The sequence below is a fragment of the Neophocaena asiaeorientalis genome, unplaced genomic scaffold, assembly GCF_003031525.2.
Source record: "Neophocaena asiaeorientalis asiaeorientalis breed wild unplaced genomic scaffold, Neophocaena_asiaeorientalis_V1.1 scaffold19, whole genome shotgun sequence".
In the NCBI taxonomy this organism is placed as follows: domain Eukaryota; kingdom Metazoa; phylum Chordata; class Mammalia; order Artiodactyla; family Phocoenidae; genus Neophocaena; species Neophocaena asiaeorientalis.
The window spans coordinates 6,939,030-6,958,827 of record NW_020173388.1 but is presented as its reverse complement, the minus strand read 5'-3'; the positions used below and the strand labels follow the sequence as shown (position 1 = coordinate 6,958,827).

The window sequence follows — 19,798 nt, the reverse complement described above, 5'->3', positions numbered from 1 at the left end:
ATGGCGGACGCAGGCTCTTCCCCAGCAAGCCTGTCCCAGCTCAGCCAGGTTCAACTGAGCTGCCCTGGGAGAAGATAGATGGAAACCGGGAGACTTCAAGGCACATTGCCTCGCTCTTGGTCTGTTGCATTTTATTCCCATCACTGGGCCCAGGAAAATGCATTCAAATGACAATCTCCTGTCCACACACGGACCCCTTGAAGTGACTGGTTGGGGGGAAGAAGAGTCTTATGCATTTTAACAGCAAGCTTGAGTCTCAGTCCTGGGAGGGCCACACTCTGAGACCACAGAACATGGGCCTGCACTGCCCCACTTCTGGCAGGCCAATGGAGGGACCGGTGTGCACCCCGCTGGGGTCACTGCAGCTCAGACCCCGCCCAGAAGCCTGGGGCTGCTGGCAGTACACCAGGGCCCAGACTGCACTCCTACCCTTTCCTAGAAACCAAATGCTGATGGGATCAAAGAGCTGGAAGCCACTTTCTTATTTTGGGAATGGATCTTTTATTTCGTAACTGGTAAAGGGTATTTTCTATGCAAAATCGCTGCTAAGCCATTCACTGTGATGCCTAATATACCTACCCTAATTCTTTTTTTCACTGATAGTCTCAGTTTGCTCTTCCCCAGACAAAGGTTTCTGGATTAATTGTGCTGATCTTTCTCAATCAAAAAAGAGGTGAGATATCTCCAGAACACTAACTTTATGAACGTGGACAGTACGTTATTATTACACGTCCATTACTACAATGACCAGAATATTCTTTACAATGCTTCAAAATTGGGTTTGTAATGATTACCTACACAGGAGGCTTACCAATGACTCACATTTTATGAAAAGGATTTTAAGTCCATGTGTATAATGCTACCGAGATACGATTCTCCAGGAAGAGAATTCCTCTTTTATTTATTTTTTGCCAACAATTTTGGAGGCAGGGTGTTAAACTGATTGAAGTTTCACAAGACTGACATTATTGCTTGAAGTGCTTGAATTGGTTACATTAAAAAAAAAAAAAAAAAAGGTACAGATTATTTTAAATAAAAACTAAAAAAAAATTTTTTTAGCAACAAAGTCAAATAAATGAATGCCACACAAATACAGTTAACTATTCTGGTTATACAGAAATGGAAGCCCAAATAAATTAATTCAATACCGAAAAACAAATTTAATTAGGCAGAAACATAGGAAATCATTTTCCCTGACCCATGCCACTTACATGAGTTAATCACACGAGTGCTGATAAACGCCTTGACCATATAATAGCAAACGAGGGCAAAACATTTAGTGCACAGTATTTTAATACACGTGAATATACAAAGTTGATCAAAATGCAATGTTTAAAGATAAAATCCATCTGTAATAAAGCTACACTCCAATATCTAAAATAAGCCCTAAGCCCCAGTTAGAACATAGTTTCATTGTTAGGCATGCCCATGAGAATTAAGGGTATCCATGAAAATAAATGCACAGGGACCATTTCTGTCATTCTTTTCCCCATTTCATCTGAAATCCAAAATATACCGGGCTATAAAACCAATATGACTGGTTTCCTAGTCAGAGCACCACCCTCTTGGGCTGCTCCCTTGGCTCTCTTCAAACCAGCCCACTTCGTGTTGCCTCGGAATGGAAAACGCATCAGAATAACAGGACTGGGCGTCAGCATTCTACCAACATTGACTTTCAAACAAATGAAGGTTTTTATCACACGGTAACATAATCTAGATGTTAAACAAGAAGTAACCAATAAAGCAAATATTCCTTCTCTTTTTAAAGTGGAAAACACTGCAACTTATTTTAAAACACCCAGCAGTTAAAAGGAATACAGCAGGCCTGCTCACTCCTGCCAGAAAACGACACACAAAAACCCTGGCCACTTGAGGGAATATTGCTGAGCCTTTGTGCTATTGTTGACCTCAGAATGGTCTCACACATCCCACACCATCTCTGCTTCACACAATGAATGAGGGATGAAAAATAAAGAAGTGTTTATGTGCTCTAGTCTTCACATAAAGTGAAATGACTGAGGGGGAAATGTAGCTGCCTCGTGTTTCTTTCGTTTATTAAAGAGGAAGGGGGAAGAAGTTCCCAGATAGCTCTAAAGTTTAAAAAACTGATGGAGTGTTGGCGGATAAGTGTGTTTTGGTCTTTTTTTCAATCCTCTTTCCCTGCAACACACAACCATTTTAGTGTCTCTGTGTTAGCTTCGATACTTATTTTTTTAGTCCAAGAATTTATCCGTGAATACTGAATTTTAACTAACCTTTTCTACTAAAAGGCATTATTTCAGTTAAGTCACTGGGAAAAACTTTTTACACATCAAAAAAAAAAAAAAAACCTGAATCTATGACTTAGCATTCAGATATTATTTCCTTAGACTTCCAACTGAAAAATTTTTTTCTAATAAATTAGTTTCAAGAGTCATTTCAAAGATAATTTTCATAGTTTTTCTCATGTATCGGTTCCAAATATATTAGGGATCAATCGGGGTTTTTTTAAACTTTGCAACCTGCAGTCAAATATATGGTTTATGTATAGTACAAACAGCTCCCTCTAACAGTCACCTTCAACTGGAAAGTGTCTCTCCTTAAAAGAGAATAAAAACACACCTTCCACGTACGCCATTACTGCATAAGTTTCGTGGAGGAAAAAAAGACAAACTATTTATAAATATGAATTCACCTCTAAACAAGGCAAGGTATATTTTCATCACTTTCATAAAACAATAACGTGAAGATCACCCTGCTTTTGTCTTCTCCAGTGAAAAGTAAAACATTTCACTTCAAGCATGAACAGATGAAGTGTTGGCATGCTTATGTAAGTTGTGAGCGACAAACAGTTCAAGATACTTCAAAGATAAATCCAGTTTTCATCTAGATAAAGTGCTATGCTCTTAATTGTCGCAAAATGGCCAGTAACATTTTCAATTTCAATTTTAGTTCACATTATGCCACAAGTTTGCATGTTCCTTCGCTGATTTATTAGGTAACAAAATAACAGGTTCACAGTATATTATAGCGCATGGAAGTCAACTGTCTTCCCAAAGGAAGCCAAGATCTACAACTCACAACATTTGTAGGAAACCAAAAACCAGCTCAACAGCAAAACACTGTATCGACCCTTTTAATAAAAGGTGCCAATACTCAAAAGATTTAATAAATACATATGTAACAAAAAGTAACTACGGTGAGATGAGGTTCTTCCAAAAAACTCCGTTTGTCAAGCATCCTGGGAGTCTGAGCCAAAGAAACGCCACCATTTTGTTCATCCCTCCACCCGCCCACTGACACTTCCTTTGACCCACTTGCATCCCCAGCTAACTCCAGTATCTCCTGTAGGGAAGGTTCCATGTTAGCCCTGTAACTTGCCAGGGCCTCAGTACACAGACTGAAATGCTAAAACGTGAACAGCTGTACAATGTGGCTGATGGGAGGAAAGGTGCAGAGCCTTCGTTCTTCCTGGGAAAGGACGGGGTTGGTGCTGCCTAGCTAAGGAGAGCTGGGCGCAAGACAGTCCCTGTGGTGTCTCAGCTCTGCCACCACTGACTGCGGAACACCAGTAGGATCGGAAAGATACCTTGGGAAGCTTAGCAGCGCCGGATAAAGGAGATACAACTCACAGGACAGAAGAAAAGCATCACTAAAAACAAAGAGCATAGAGCTATTTTCCTGAAACTTGGTTTTGGTAGAAAGATAAGAAAAGCAACTTTCCACTGTGCACAAAAGCTACCTCCTCTTGGCTTTGCCTGCCCTGAGCCCCACACCTCCTCAGCCTCTGGAATTCTCATGGCTGGGTGAGCTCAGCCCGGGGCAGCCGCTAGCAACCGCGAACGGCTTCTGTTCACCCTGTTCCACCCGGAGGACGAATTCAGTTTCGAGGTTACTCACTTTCAAACATTTTCACTGGCAAAATTTAAAGCTATAGTTGCAGCTCTAAAAGGTGAGTATCTACCCCATTCTTCTGTCCTTCCGTCAGAAAAGAGGCAGAGAAGCTAAAAACGGGAAGCGGTGTTTCCAGGGACAAGTTAAAGGAATGCATTGAAAGGAGACCCCGGAAGCCATTTAGAAAGATGAGCAAAGACCCCAAAAAGACTGTCGACGTTCATAGGAAATGTCATTCTAATTCAGCCAGACACAGCCAGTGGCATGGCATGTACCTGATCCTAAAATTAGCAAATGTTATTCATCTAAAACTTACTACAATCTGATTGCAGTTAACTCTACCTCAGACTAACATAAAACCACGAGTAGTGCTGCATGTAGAAAAACGAAGGGGGAGAGTCACACAGCCAGACCCCTGAACTCGGAGCCACGCCGCTGGTGGGCCGCTGGGGAAGAGGGACGTCTGCAGAGAAACCAGGTAAGAGTGCTTTGAACATTTCCCCACTCGAATTAGTCCCACAGTCCTTTAAGTTATTCTCTTGACTGATAGAATAAAATATATCCAGATTCTGAATTTTTTGATATATCTGATGTCAGGCCATAGAATTCTTCAATAGCTTGGGCATCTATTTTCTGCAAGCAAAAGAGAAAACAATTCAACGGTTTAACATGATTCCTGGGAGAAGGAAAGAAACACTAATGGAATGCACAAGAAAATGTAAGAAACACTATCATAAAATTGGGAACTTTCAATAGCAAATGGATAGCTCCACAGACCTGACAGAGGGACATGATTACATACATTGCATATCGTTGGGGAAGAAAGTCACCCTTTAATCTATCAGCAACCATAGGTGGGCGCTCTTGGAAGAAGCCAGGACTTCCATCTTTCAAATGGTAAACTGGGGGAGCTCTTGGGAATAACCTTAATTCTTTCAGGCCATCAGAGTTTCTTCCCTTTAGTGCTACCTTAAGTGGGCTAAAAGAGACCACGTCTTTGAGTGTGGAATTCTCTCCAGCTAGTATTCCTTTACAACAAAATGGATACGTGGAATACTTTGGTATCCTATAAAGATTTCCAGGTTTAACAGATTGAAAAAATATACATTTTAAAATAATAATCAATACAAGAAAAATTTGGTATAATAAAAGAATTTGAATAGAACTTTGAAGTTGATTATTTGGTCCCAGAGAGGGCTTTAGTCACTGTAGGAAACAGGACTTACACATGGGCGGCAAAGAGATCCCATGTCTCCGGCTAATCAATTAACAAGAACGCAGTATTGATGAGTCCACGATCACACCCCTTCTCCCCTTCCGGAGAGAACGGGGAGCAGCAGAATTTAGTTTTGAGAGAAACGTAAGTTGTTTTCAAGTCGGATTATGGGAAAACAGGCCTACTTTAGAAAATGTCCACACACACACATCCCAAAACACCGTCTCTGCCCCACTTCTCTCTGATACAATCATCTGCATACCAACCTCTACAATGTCATCATCAAACAGAAGCCAGAAGCCATGACTTTTCACAATAGTAATATAATGCCCACGATTAGGACCACTGGAAAAGAACAAAGAAAGTCACCAAGTTAACATTTATTTCTCCATAAAACTCTATGTAGCTCTCTACATGCAGTGATTTACTAGGGAAAAAAACCCTCTATCTTCAGGACAGAGAACTTGGTATATATGTCTATTTCCACATTCCTTTGGCCATAACTCACGGAGGGACACCCAGGGGCCGGAGCTGTGCTGGGTATAAGAGAAAGATGAGAAAAACCTCATCTTAGTCTTCTAAGGACTAGCAATCTGCTGGGGGAAACAGACATTCAAATTCAACGAATATTAACACATAATTTTGGTACACCCACTATGTGCCAGACCCATCCTGGCTGTCGGGCTAAAAAGCAGAAAATGAAACGAAGTCCCCACTTGCTTGAGATGAGGGTTGGAGGTAATAAACAAACTAAAATACAAATATATTTCAATTGGTGGTAAGTGCCGTGAAGAATACAGCAGAGCAATGGGATGGTGAGCGATAGAGGGAAGGCGGTATTTGATATAACGTGGTGAAAGAAGGCCTCTCTGATGACAGGAGAGTTGAACAGAAGGAATTTCCCTGACGGAAGGGGAAGGGGCGTGTGTGTGTGTGTGTGTGTGTGTGTGTGTGTGGGAGAGAGAGAGAGAGAGAGAGAGAGAGAGAGAGAGAGAGAGAGAGAGAGAGAGAGAGAGAGAAAGAGGGAGGGAGAAGCCATGTGACCACGTGATGGAAGTGTCGGGAATGGAAAAAAGCAAGTGCAAAGGTCTGGGGGAGGCGCAAGGGTGGGAACAGTTCTTGGCGTGTTCCCCCAGCAGCAAGGCAGCCAGAGCCCAGGGAGCCCGGGGTGAAGGAGGGACGGGAATGGGATATCGCAGCGAAGATTCTGGACTCTGCTGTGAGTGAGCCAGGAAGACACTGGGGAATTTTGAGGAATGACGTGATCTGGTTCAAGTTTTAGAAAGATGTGACACTAAAATGTATAATAACAAGCACGAAAACAGAAAGATACATTACACAAAGCAGAAAGAACCACCAAACAGCTGCTACTATGTAGCTGGGTGTGCACAACTGAGGGAATTTTTAACTCTGAATCTAGAGTTCTGTGTTTTTTCGATGCACCGTCAAAACTGGAAAGCTGAATTTGCCTTAGTTTGCTTTCTTTAAATACAACATGCCCCAAAGGGTCTGTTCCCACCTCTGTCAGGCCACTCTCTCCCCTCCCCCCGAGCTCCAGTCCACAGGCCTCTGTTCTCATACACATCGCGGTTCCCATCTCGGTTCTGTGCCCACTGGAGCTTGCCTGAAACTGTCTTCACCCATGTTTGCCTTCTTGGCTCTTTTTATTCCTTAGGCCTCAGCTCAAACGTCATCTCGGTAGATAAATCGTTGCCGACCACCTTCCCTAAAGAGGCGCCGCCATTGCTCTCTGTCATTGCCCCGATCGTTCCTCATAGCACTGATCAAAATCATAAAGTGATTTTGCGGTGGTTTGGTTTTGGTGGTAGCAGCCTGGTGCGTTTACTTATTAACTATCTGTCTTTCCCACTAGATGCCCAGCTTCGTGAGGGTAGGGGCCCTGTGTGTCCCGTTCACTGCTATAACTTCAGATCTTGCTCCGGAACCCAGGAAACGAGGGTTTAAAAATGCTTGCAGGAGAAATCAATGAAGGAGGCTGTGCACCTGAGGCAACTGTGGGCCGGGGGTCCTGGCACAAGAAGGAAGGGCTGAGCTCCCTAACCTCAGAGCTTTCCAGAGCCCACAGCCAGAAGCTACCTGCTCCGTGTATGAGAACAATTCCACCTCTAGTGGGGAGGAATTTAAAGAATCCTCATCAGTAGCGTGCGTGACTCGGCACCAGCTCAGCCTTGCTGCCAGGGCTGCTCTGACCTTGTGCCCCAGTTACAGAGGCTGACTATTCTAGAACTCAGCCTCCTACTTGTCCCCCAGTTCTCATAAGTGGGTCTCTGCCTTGCCCTCACCAGCGTTCCCAGGGACCAGAGTCAGCACCCACAGAGATCCATACTGAAAACCCCTGCGTACCCCACACACCTGACTGCTTTTGCTTCTCCACCTCCTGTCCACATTGCCCACCTCGGCCACCAGAGACCCTCCAGGTACCAGGCTCTGCCTGCCCCCAAGACCTCCTCCCAACCCAGTGTTCATGGCTAGTTTCCAGATCGCTGAACCCCTATGTTCTTTAAAAGAATTAACCGCTAGAAGTATTCTTCAGGGGAAACAGAAAGATGGCTTACAACTGACCGACAAATACAACTTTCTGAGAACGTAAGGCAATAACCCGTGACTTAAAGTTACTCTGCATGGGACAAAACATGAGGTGCTTCAGATGTGAAGCCACAGTTTCTGATACCATCCACTCAGTACAGGGTAAGAAATCAACCCATCCCTCCACGGGGAACCACGCATCCTTTTGGTAATGGTCTGTTCACCACAACCCAATCCAGGAGAATGGAGAGGAAAAGACACCTGCTCTGTGACAGGCCCTAATCTGAAACCTATAAGGGTGACGGCGTGCCGATCCCAGGGAGGGGACACAAACCCGTCCCAGCGAGCAAAGGATAGCAAAGAGGTGAATTTCCGGCAGACTTTTCCAGGCTTTACACCAAATTACGGAATACAAAATACTTCCTCAAAAGACTTCCAGCAAAGACACTTTGCTTCTCTACATCGAGGGGCCCTCTCTCTTACTCCTTTTTTTTCTGATTATGTACTTATTATAGAATATTGGGGAAAGACTAAAAACTGAATAAAGAATATTTGTTAAGAGTACATTTCAATCATTCAAAATGCCAAAAAAATTTTAAATTCCATCTACTGCTTCCAGTCTTTATTCACACATCTTAAACCATTTCTGAGATCATGCTATACGTGTAACCTGGTTTCTCAATTAAAATCATAGCATAAACATTTCTTTCTCCATGTGATTTCAAACTCCATAAGCGTCATTTATATCCAATGGAGACTTAGTATTTCCCTTACGAGAGAACGTTTAGATTATTTTTATTATAACGCAACTGTTTTATTTTTTACTTGTTTATTAACTTATTTTATGTATGTACGTTTAGATTCATTTTGATGTGATAGATAAACCAGAGCTTGGAGGAGACTCCCCAAAGCACCATTACCGCTGAGTCTCACCAGCCGGGAAGGGTGCGGGGGGGTCCACCTGGCCCGGGGACAGCCCTCCCGCTTCTCCCACGCCGCGCTCCCCACCTGCCCTCACCTGCCGCAGTGGACCACCACCGCGACCAGGTCGTACATGCGGTCCAGGTTCACCGCGTCGCTGGAGGTGTTGAAGAGCCGCAGTTCCAGGGGGAAGACCACCCGGTAAGACAGCTTGGTGTACCTGTGGAGCTGCTCCATGTACTTGAATCGCTTGAGGTGCAGGGCCAAAATCATGGGCAGCTTTTTGACTCTCATCCTAAGAAACCATGACGTAGAAAATCAGTGGTAGCCAACCCCCATGAGAGGAAGAGAATACAACGCCACCTGCACAAATGGAGAGCAGGAGGGGTCCAACAAAATTCAAACCAGCAAACGGCCAAACCACTCGCAAGAATGAAAGGATGCTCGCTTATGTAGAGCTGACTTCTACAGGCTCGGCTAGCTGAAGCCTAGCCAGCAGAGAAAAGCGCAATGGGTGGGGGGGGGGGGGTCTCTGTTTGGTCAAAGGAGACATCCCAGAACTTTCGTACCAATGAAAATATGTGCAATTGCTCTGCATCACTGCCCTCTGCCTCCCAGGGAGAACAGTATTTGGACAAACCCCCTCACCCTGAGATAATGGAGACGAGGGGGGAGAGTTTCTGAGAGAAGGAGGTTGGGGAGAGGACAAGCGGAAAGGTGCAGTCTGGACGCACAGGTTCTGAGGACCGACCAGGCAGGGATGCCTCAGGTAACCAGGCATGCTGGACCCACTCTCCCTCCCTACCCCTGTGCTCCTGGGCAAGTGATTTCCCTTCTCTGGCTCTCAGGTCCCTCGCTTGTAAACGCAAGGGTTGGCTTAGGGCTACATTTACCCAAACAGGCTCATGAGAGCCCTGGAGATGTTAACGGATGTGGGGTTTCCGGGGCCAAGTCTGCACAATGCTCCCTTCTATTCTGAAGGTCCTCCTCGCACATTAGCACACTGAGGGATTTGAGAAATCCTGCAGAAAAGGATTTTCTTTTGGGTTTGATGCAGCATTTCGCCAACTTACATAAACACGGAAAGCTTTTTTCTCTAGATGACCATTAATATTCCTCGGTAGGAAGTCACAAAGACCACAGTTTTATGTGGATAACGCTGCTAGAATAGAGGATTTCCTGGTTGCCTTCCAGGACCCCCTCTATGAAGGTCCTGAATCAGTGTAAATGCTAGGACACATTTTAAGAGAATATTACTCAGAAATCTATGGAGTAAAAACCCTGTTCATAAAAATAAGCAAAATAACATCATCATCAGAAACATAAGATTTATAGTGAACCCTGTATTTTTCAGGAACATGATATTTTAATGTATAAACCTCCAGGGCTAAACAGAAAACACCTTCACACCCCATAGGAAGACCTAGATTACATGGGTGGGAGCAGAGGTGAGTTCCTCGACCACTAGCAAGTGGTAACTCCTGCCTGCCACCACAGTGACTAAGCTGTCTTAAGTTTTGATGCACCAAGAAAAGATGTGCATGTCTGAGGATGGAGGGCTGGGAGACTGGGCAGAGAAACTATTTCAACCTCAGCTCTAGACCCTTGAGGGTTTTAGGCGGCAGGAATGGGCGTCTGTGAGTTACCCCGAATACACCACAACCATGGGCAGGGTAAACTTAACTCACAGTAAGGCTTCACAGGCTAATGAAAATGTCAAGTTTCTTGGCTTCTGGGCGACAGAATACAGGGAAGGACTGGCTATTTCACACTGTCCAAGAGCCGGAACTGGCTGGTGCTGGTAAAAAGATGGGCAACTCTGGGTCCTGTATCAACTCAGAATCTGATAACTTTCTTATCACCTATCCACAAACTGATGATATTGATTTCCTCATGCTTCCTTATTAAGTGATTTCTTTTTTCTTTTTGCCTGTCTTCTAAATAAGAAGGTCCGATATTTAGGCAGTACGAGCAGTGCTATCGGGTGACCACCGTGTGTTGCGTACTATGCTAAATCCGTTTTATAATTTGTCTTTAATTCCAAGAGGAGAGTGCTTACACTTGCTCACCACTTGTTTACCCCGCACAAGTATCTGGCACGCTGAATGAATGAATGAACAAACAATCAGACGAAAGGGCAACTTCCCCAGGTAGGCGTTCTTATCCTATTTTACCGGTGAGGAAGGTAACTGACTTCTCCAAAGCTACTTGGCTACAAGCCCATGGAACTGGGATTCAAAAATCAGATCTGTTGGGCTCCACCATCACAAAGCCACCCCCTGAGCTAAACCCTTTACGTACCTTTTCTGGGCTTCCTGTTTGCTACAACACGTTTCACAATAATACTTCTGTTCACTACACAGTGTTTCTGTGTTGCTGAAGTCTCTGCGGAGAAAAATATTTTCAACTTAAAAGAAGCCCAAAATGCACTCAGTTTACCATGTTTTAAACCCCCTATTACCTGTAGGGTAATTTTTAAGTGAATGTGGGGAAAGAAGTAATGAGAAAAGATCCTTCTTAGAAGCAGGTGCTATGATGCATTAGAGCATGTCCACTGGGCTGGGTTATGATTTCACCACGAGAGATTTTCAAGTATAGCTTTATTTAATGGGACATAGATAGATCTAAATTAGGATTTCCAACTGATTCAGAAAAAAAATTCAGGGTTTAACAGAGAGTACCTGTAAATTGGAAATAAAATTACAATGGAGGGCTTCCCTGGTGGCACAGTGGTTGGGAGTCTGCCTGCTGATGCAGGGGACACGGGTTTGGGCCCCGGTCCGGGAGGATCCCACATGCCGTGGAGCGGCTGGGCCCGTGAGCCATGGCCGCTGGGCCTGTGCTCCGCAACGGGAGAGGCCACAACAGAGGCCTGCGTACCGCAAAAAAAAATACAAAATAAAATTTAAAAAATTACAATGGAAAAATACTAACTCTAGTAAAAGCCAACCATTTCAGTGAAAGTCGAGTCCAAAAATGTCAGTCATACAAAATGCAAGGTGTCCTTATTACATGGTTAATGAAAAATGGTCTGTCTCAGGTGGTCTGTATTTTCAAAGAGCACAAAAGTAAAGATAATAAAATTTAAAGCATGTTCAGTGGCCCTTATGTTGAACTAAGAAAGTCCCAGATGATCAGGAGATGTCTACCAAGCCCTTACTCCCCACCTCCCCACACGCCGGAAGATAACGTCAGCCTGCCTCCTGAGAACAAATGCCACTGGGATGTTATATCTGTATTCACCTTGCCATGAGGTTTTACTGTACTACCTGTGGTTTTCATTTTTTAAATGTCATGGCTTTTCATTCTTCTCTGGTCACTGAGATCCTACTTAACATTCCTGTGGTACTGCTTCAAAGGCTGAATAACATTCAGAATATCATAATACCCCAGAGTCTTGAAAAAGTCTAGGACATTTCCTTATTCATAGGGAGTGTCCTAGCGCCAGAATGATCAGATTTATTAAATAGAAAATGGTATTTACATGGTGTCAATGACTCAACCACTTAAACAGAGCTTATCAAGAGAACACATAGGTTGTTCATTCATTAAATTCCCCAGTGGCTACAGACAGTACCCTGGGCTAGGGGCTGGGGATCCGCAGAGAACGCCTGCCCTCACACAGCTCACAGTCTACCAGAGACACATGCAAGAAGCCACTTGCAACACTTAGTGTTCACTGAAGGCTAAACATAAATCATTTCACACGATTGACTCCCCTGCCTAAAACCCTCCAATAGTTTCTCGGTGCAATCAGGAATAAAATCCAAATTTCTTACCATGGCCAACAGACCGCCTGTCCTCAGAGTCCTGACTGCTCTTCTGACCCACCTCCCGCCCCACCCCATCTCCTTCACTCTGCTCCAGCCCCGCCGACTGGCCCTTCTGTGTAGCTCCAGAGTGCCACGCTCTCCCTGCCTCGGGGAATTTGCTGCTGCAATTTCCCCTGCACCGACAGCTTCTTTCCAGATGCTTCCATGGCTGGCCCTGCTCACTGCTCAGAGCTCAGCTTAAATGTCACCTCTTTGGAGAGGACTTCCCCAGCCACTCTCTCCAAACCCATCCAGCCCCTACTCTACTGCTGTCTTGTTTTCTTCTGAGCACTTATCACTACCTGAAGCATCCTCCTGTTTGTTGCATCACCCGCCTCCCCTCTGTGTGAGCAGTGACCCTGTCTGTCTCACTCACTGCTAGAACCCCAGCACTGAGAACAGGCCCAACCCATAATGGCCCTCAATAACATGTGTTGGCTGAACAAAGGAACAAAGAGAGAATCGTGTGTATAAAGTCCAGGGGAAAGCACAGAGGACAGAGAAATGAACTGGGATTATTCAGGACGTTTCCCCGAGGGGTGATATCTGAGTCAGGTTCGCAAAAAGGGAAAGTGAGCCAGGGGAATAAGAGTCCAGGGTCCCAGACAGAGTGAAGGCTGAGGCCCAAAGGCATGAATGCAAGGTACAGAGCACGCTTCTTAGAAGCTGTGTGGACCGTGTGGCTCTCTAACTGGTCTCTGCAGGGGCGACAGCATCAGACAGTGCTTTTTGGATCACTTCTGGCAGCGCTCTGGGGGAAGGACTGGAGGGGCTCGAGAAGCAAGGAAACAATTTAGAAGGCAATTACACTCAACCCCCAGATTTCAAGTGCTTGGTGCCTAAAACAGACTCAAACTTAGCTGAATGCATACTAGCCAGCTCTTCACGGAGTAACTGATGTGAAATCTCTTCTTGGCCCACACACGGTTTATTGGGGTGGAACGGAACAACCAAAGAGAAGTGGGGGATGAGCCCGGGTGACGGTGGAGATTCACATTTTTGGAATGTCTACCACAGACAAATCTCTTTATCCAACTAAAGAATCAGAATAACTAAGGCAAGCACAACAACAAATAAGGAATTAAACACTTTCTACTCTCTCTTATTCCCCGCCCCCTGCCAAAAAAACACAGAAGTTTTTGTAGACCCACTACGTAGAAATATAGCAGAAGTTGGTACCTAACGTGAAGACCTGATTCACAAAAAACCACCATCCTGCCCAGCCCTAGCTGGCTGGAAGCTCAATGACACAGGAGAGACAGGGTGACGCTTTTAGAGCACCTGTGAGTTGAGAATTGGAAAATGCGGCTAAGTTAGGAAGATAGAGTGGCCCTGGCAAGAAACTGAGGCACAGCAGATCTGTCAGGTGATGCTATACAGTTGTGGGAACAAAAGCAGGCAACAAAGGTTGAGGAAACTTTTCAATGAGAAAATCAAAGAGAAGAGGAGAGAGTAGAGAGGTCTTTTTGACACGGGATAAATTACAACAAAGCACAGAGGAGAGGTTACTGGGAAAGCACAAAACTCTTTGTAGTTCTTTAGAAAGAATCAAAGTGGAAATGAAACACTTTTTAAAAATACACTTTGGAAACAATTCTAATACGAAACACACACCTTTAAACGGAAACTATGAAACCTAATGGAAATGTATGCAAGAAAACTTGAAAAAAATGGAGAAAAACTATGTTCCTGGGTAAGATGGCTCTAGGTTGTAAAGATAGCTACCATGTCCATGTTTAATGTCTATGTTTGATACATTTTTAATTAAAATCTTAACTTTTCACTCCACACAATAGCTAAAAAACTGAATTTAAAAGAATTCTCAAGCTAGGCTTCCCAGCAATTTTCATGTCATGACCCACATAAAATAATGGTGCTACATAGAAATGAGCTGGGGTACACCGATGCGACTGCTTCTCTGGCAGCTCCAGGCTCTGCCCAGCCTCCCAGAAGCTGAGGGGATCTACATGCACCTGTAACCCATCTTCTGGGGCACACCAGCTGGGAAGCTTTGTTCTAGAACCTGCAGCAGTGGTTCACCCAGCTGCTCATCAGAATCACCTGGGGAGCTTTAAAAACAATCTCAATCGCCCCTCACCCTCCCCCAAGCCTAATTACAACAGAATCTCTCCAGGTGGAACCAGGCACTATTGTTCTTAAAGCTCCCTAGGTGGTTCCAGTATGCTGCGTGGGCTGAGAGCCACTGTCCACAATGCTTTGCAAATATTAACATGCACTCATGCACCGGGAAATCTTGTCAAGACGCAGGCTCTGAGTCACGCACTCATTCTTGGAGGAAACCTGAGATGCTGCCGTATTAATGAGATCCCAGGTGATATCAACGGCACTAGTCCACAGACCCCTGCTTGAGTAGCACAGATCTAGAGCGGGGGTTCTCAAACTCTGGTGGTATCAAAACCACCCAGAAAAATTAATTAAAAATAGATGCCCAGGCTCACAAAAGTCGAATATGGCCTGGGCCTCCATTTTTACCAACTTCCCCAGGTGATTCTGATATGCACCAAAGATTGAGAACTACTGACTAGAGCATTAAAGAAGGTCAAAAAAAGAAATCCGAAAGAAAGACATGTCAGATATTAGCAAGCACCATATATAAATAATAACCAAAACCAAGACATAAGTGAGGGAAACAGAGAAACTAATAGATGAGCATATGGCAATGGATGTGTGATGGGGATGCGTGTAAACTTAGCACATAGAGGAAGTTTCCAAAATGAATAGAAAAGACATTTCTTTAAAAATAGAGTAATTTACAAAATAGAGCTTTGGGAGAACTAAAAGGCTGACCTCCCTGGCCCTGGGAGAATGGGAATTCTTAATGACAGGAGGACACAGGAAGAGCAGAGTGGTTTCAGAACATGGAGCCCTTTGAGGAGAACGGTACATTTCTGTGCAGGAACCACAGGGAGGGACTAAGGCCCTGAAGCAAAAGACAAAAAAATACCAAAAAGGACATGGGGGGGATAATTAAGATAAACGTCACATATTTTTGCCTGAGGCCATCCCTGAACTTTTTAAAAGAATAAAAAAAAAACTTTCTCAGTATCCTCCTATGATACAGATGGCTCACTCTGCCTAAGACACGGTGCTGAGATGTGAAATATTAGAATCACAGCTCAGCTACAATATGGCTTTAGTGCCTCCTCTAGACCTGTATCCTGAATTAACCACCATTTATATCATCATTTCTCTGGGACAAAAGTTCACTGAAAACACACTGTAATTGATCATCTAAAGCCCTTCAGGAAGGAGGTGGCAGAGATCTTACATTTAAATCCTACAATGTTAGCTTGATTTTTAACTTTTCTCAAAATCAAAACAAATGATAAAGTATCACATCAGAAGAGATAGGCAGGCATGATGTTAAAGAAGAAAACTCCTAATTCTAGTTTGAGAAAGAAACCCTCAAGAATGCAAAGCAAATTAAACCATGAGAGGGGCCAAAAAAGATCACAATCATTCCTCCTCTGTCGCCTCAAATAGAAAAGGCTAACGCATCAGCTGGCGTCATTGACACCCCGGAACTTTCTCCTGCACTTGGTTCTTTTGGGAAAGGCTGGAAAGCTGCCACCCCCATCACAGAACTCTCAGCGGTGAATGGCGACACCTGGCAGGGCCTCTCTTTATGTTGGGGAGGTGAGACCTTAGGCATATATGAGGACAGGTCTAGGTAAGTCAGTCAAGGTCTATTTTAAGGATGAGGTAAGATGGGGTGGGGCAGGCCCTTCAGGAATATCAGCCTGGACAGTCTGATGAGAATCTGATGTTGTTTAGAAGGTACTCTGAGGCTATTCCGTACCCACCCATCCTGCTTTAACGCCTCCACATGCCTCTAGCCTGCCTTCATCAGGTATGCATCACCAATATATACATTTCTCCAAGGAAAAGAAAAGGGCAGGGGGAAACATAATTCTGGGTTACGTTTGTTTATAACAAGGTTCCCCAAAGTTTGGAATTATAACTAACTAGAGTTAGCCCTTTACCTGGTTGATCTCAAAGCTATAGTCACTGCCATCTGCCCTTCTGAACAGCCCAGAATTTCTTAGAGGGGAGGGAAACAGTCAGCCTCCCAAACTAACTCCCCTTCTCAAAGAAGCAGAAATGGGCAAGCAATACCTTTCCTCCCTCCCCCTCACCTACGACCGGCGCTGGCACAACCTTACCTTTTTCGACTCCCTGTGAACACAAAACCCGGAGGAAATCAAAACCGGCTGCTTTTCACAGGAATATTAGGAGCCCGTGCCATAAACTGAACCATTCAGAAGAAAGAAAGGCCATCCAGGCCCACAAAACGCTTTGCAAACAGAGAGGTAACAAATGTACCCTAGACACCTGGACCCAAGGCATCTGGAGACAAGGGATGAAACGTCAGACCAACAGGAGGTGCTGCAGTAACTCTAAGGGGTGAGGGTAGGCTCAGAATCCTGGGAACTGGAGAGTAATCAGCCCCCAGCTCACACGATACATGACCCTCAGATGGACCAGGACGCTCTTCCAGGTTGGAGTTGGTGCCTTTGCCCTGAAAAACGACTTTCTAACAGCCAAATGGCCACAGCAAGTCTCTTTAATCTACTAGTCTAAAGAGTTCTAAGTAACCTGAACTCCTGATAGAACAATTCTGTTACACAATTCCCACTGATAAAGATCAACAGTGGCTTGAAAGAGAAAGACAAATACCATGTGGTATCACTTATATGTGGAATCTAAAATGTGACACAAATGAACTGATCTATGAAACAGACTCACAGACATAGAGAACAGACTTGTGGTTGCCAAGAGGGAGGGGAGGAGGGGAGGGATGGACTGGGGGTTTGGGATTAGCAGATGCAAACTATTATAGAGAGACTGGATAAACAACGAGGTCTTACTGTATAGCACAGGGAACTATATTCAATATCCTGTGATAAACCATAATGGAAAAGAATGTGTGTGTGTATATATATATATATATATAACTGAATCACCTTGCTGTACAGCGGAAATTAACACAACATTGTAAATCAACTATACTTGAATAAATTTTAAAAAATAAACAAAAAAATAAAAATCAATAGTGCCTTGTAGTGACACAATAAAACATCTCTGAGCTGAGGTATTATAAGCAATGGGAAGGCCCACCTGACCACCTGGTCTACACTGGCACCCCCAATACCAGGCACTCTTCTAGACGTGTTTAATGTCCTTCAAAGCACTGATCCCTGTCCATGGATTCCCACTAGACTGTAAGCGCCATGAGATGCATACCTGCTGCTCACCCTTGACCTCCAGTATCCAGAACAGTGCTGGGCTAATTGTAAGTGCTCATGACCACTTGTCGAAAGGAGGAGAAGACAGGGAGGACAGGAGAAGGGAATTGTGCCTCTACATCAACTTTGAGCACATTTTCAACACACGAGTCAATGCACAATAGCTACAGTAATCCTGGGCATGTGTTGCTCTTATACTCTGGGCTCCTTGCCTTTCCTCAACCCGAATTAAGAGGAGTTTTTTTCCATAAGTGAGCTCCATACAATGCTGAAAGATGGAGGAAAAGGTAATGCCCTCATTGGTTCTCAGCTCAAAAGTGCATAATTTTTCTTTTCGGCCACGCTGCACAGCTTGCGGGATTCTTAGTTCCCTGACGAGGCATTGAACTCCGGTCGCAGCAGTGAAAGCTCCAAATCCTAACCACTGGACTGCCAGGGAATTCCCATAATGTTTTAAATAACAGAATAGATTAGCTTAGAAAAAGAAAGTAATGGTAGGCATCTGTAGCACTTTTTAACTTAATTGTGTGACTCTGTGATTGTGTGCGTCTCTGTGTGTGAGAGGGAGAGAGGCCGACGAGAGCCCAAAGCACACATCTGTATTAAAGATCAAAACCTTATTTTTAAACGTAATAACTAATGACTTCCACTTGATCCTCTCTCTCCTCAGCAGGACTCTTCTCCAGACCACATACACTTATTTTTAAATCTCTCTTAGGAAAGAAGAAATAGAAAATAATAGGATTATATTCGTTTAACAGAAAGGAAGATTATGTCCTGAAGAAACACAAGATTTTCCCCCCCATGTACTTACTAGCCTGATCAAAAGCTCAGACCACTGTCAGAATTCATGAGGTTACCTTAGACAGTGGGTAATAGATGTATTCTGCTCCACATCAACAGAAAGGTCAAGAAAATCTTCATCTTTGCTACTAACCTGGAGCAAAAAAAGAAAAAAAGCATTAGGCACAAAATACATAATAGACAAGTAGATAAAACTTTGAACACCTACAGGTAACCAAAAACCATAACTGCAGTCAAAGTCAGGTATGGCTTTGTATACTCTCTAGCTACCAGTTACCTTGAAAACAATCCAGAACAAGAGAAAATCCTAAATTCTCCATTTAACCTCATCTGTGTCCAGCTTTGATTCAGGCTTTTCATAATTAAAACTCAACCAGATTTCTCTTCCTGTCCTTTCACTGCCCCCATTGTTTCAAAGCAGGAAATATCAAACAGGTATCCATATAGCTCAGCCTGGCAGAATGATAACAATGGAAATGGAAAAAGGACAAGAGCCTTAAAAAGCCTACTGCTCAGGGCTTCCCTGGTGGCGCAGTGGTTGGGATTCCGCCTGCCGATGCAGGGGACATGGGTTTGTGCCCCGGTCCGGGAGGATCCCACATGCCGCGGAGCGGCTGGGCCCGTGAGCCATGGCCGCTGAGCCTGCACGTCCGGAGCCTGTGCTCCGCAAGGGGAGAGGCCGCCAACAGTGAGAGCTCCGCGTACCACAAAAAAAAACAAAAACAAAACCTAATGCTCAGATGATCACCCTCCATTCAGCTGTCTGCACTTCTTGCCAGTCCCCAGAAATCACTCCCTTCCTCCTGTGCCTAGTCATTCAAACTGTGTGGGGGGCCCGGGCGCTGAATGTGCTATGGGCTGCAGGGTCTCTCTCTCTCTCTTCTCTCTTCTCTCTCTCTCTCTCTCTCACACACACACTCTCACACACACACACACACACACACACACACACACACACACACACACACACACACAGCTGTCCTCTGGCCCAGGAAGTGTTGTCCTTTGTAGAACACGCCCATGCTGTCTGTGGTACCAGCCAGACCTGGAGCTGGCCGGGAGCCTGGGCTCACACGGGCCCAGCAGACTGGACTGCTCTCAGCCACACCCATCCCCAGCCCTGGCTGTTTCTTGGCCTGCACAGCTGACACCACACCAATTCTGGGTCTGTACTTATCAAAGCTCACCGAGTGGTGCCTGCCTTCCAGCAGTTCACCAGCTTGCCTGGCATTTCACTGTCTTGGAGTGGGAGGGACAAACTAGCCCAGCAGGAACTTTGAGATGCCCAGTCAATTGGCAGCAAAACAAAAATCATACTCCTGTAAGTGAGACAACTATCCTATGACCCAACACTCCAA

The 19,798-nt window shown here is 44.6% G+C and overlaps 1 protein-coding gene across 3 annotated transcripts in view; it reads right to left on the bottom strand.

Annotated features, from left to right (window-relative positions):
- Positions 1 to 1,140: 1,140 nt before the first annotated feature.
- The window catches only part of USP46 (ubiquitin specific peptidase 46), a 58,592-nt gene continuing 39,934 nt past the window's right edge, over positions 1,141 to 19,798 (bottom strand). For 2 of the 3 annotated variants that reach the window (XM_024746628.1, XM_024746629.1), the window contains 5 exons: positions 18,497 to 18,573; positions 10,859 to 10,942; positions 8,655 to 8,852; positions 5,356 to 5,434; positions 1,141 to 4,506 (listed from right to left, as the gene is read on the bottom strand). In XM_024746628.1, the coding sequence (XP_024602396.1) occupies positions 4,405 to 4,506; positions 5,356 to 5,434; positions 8,655 to 8,852; positions 10,859 to 10,942; positions 18,497 to 18,573 (540 nt within the window). In that variant the 3' untranslated portion in view covers positions 1,141 to 4,404. Of the gene's footprint in view, positions 4,507 to 5,244; positions 5,435 to 8,654; positions 8,853 to 10,858; positions 10,943 to 18,496; positions 18,574 to 19,798 lie in introns of those variants that run through there. The other variant, XM_024746627.1, reaches the window with a different exon arrangement.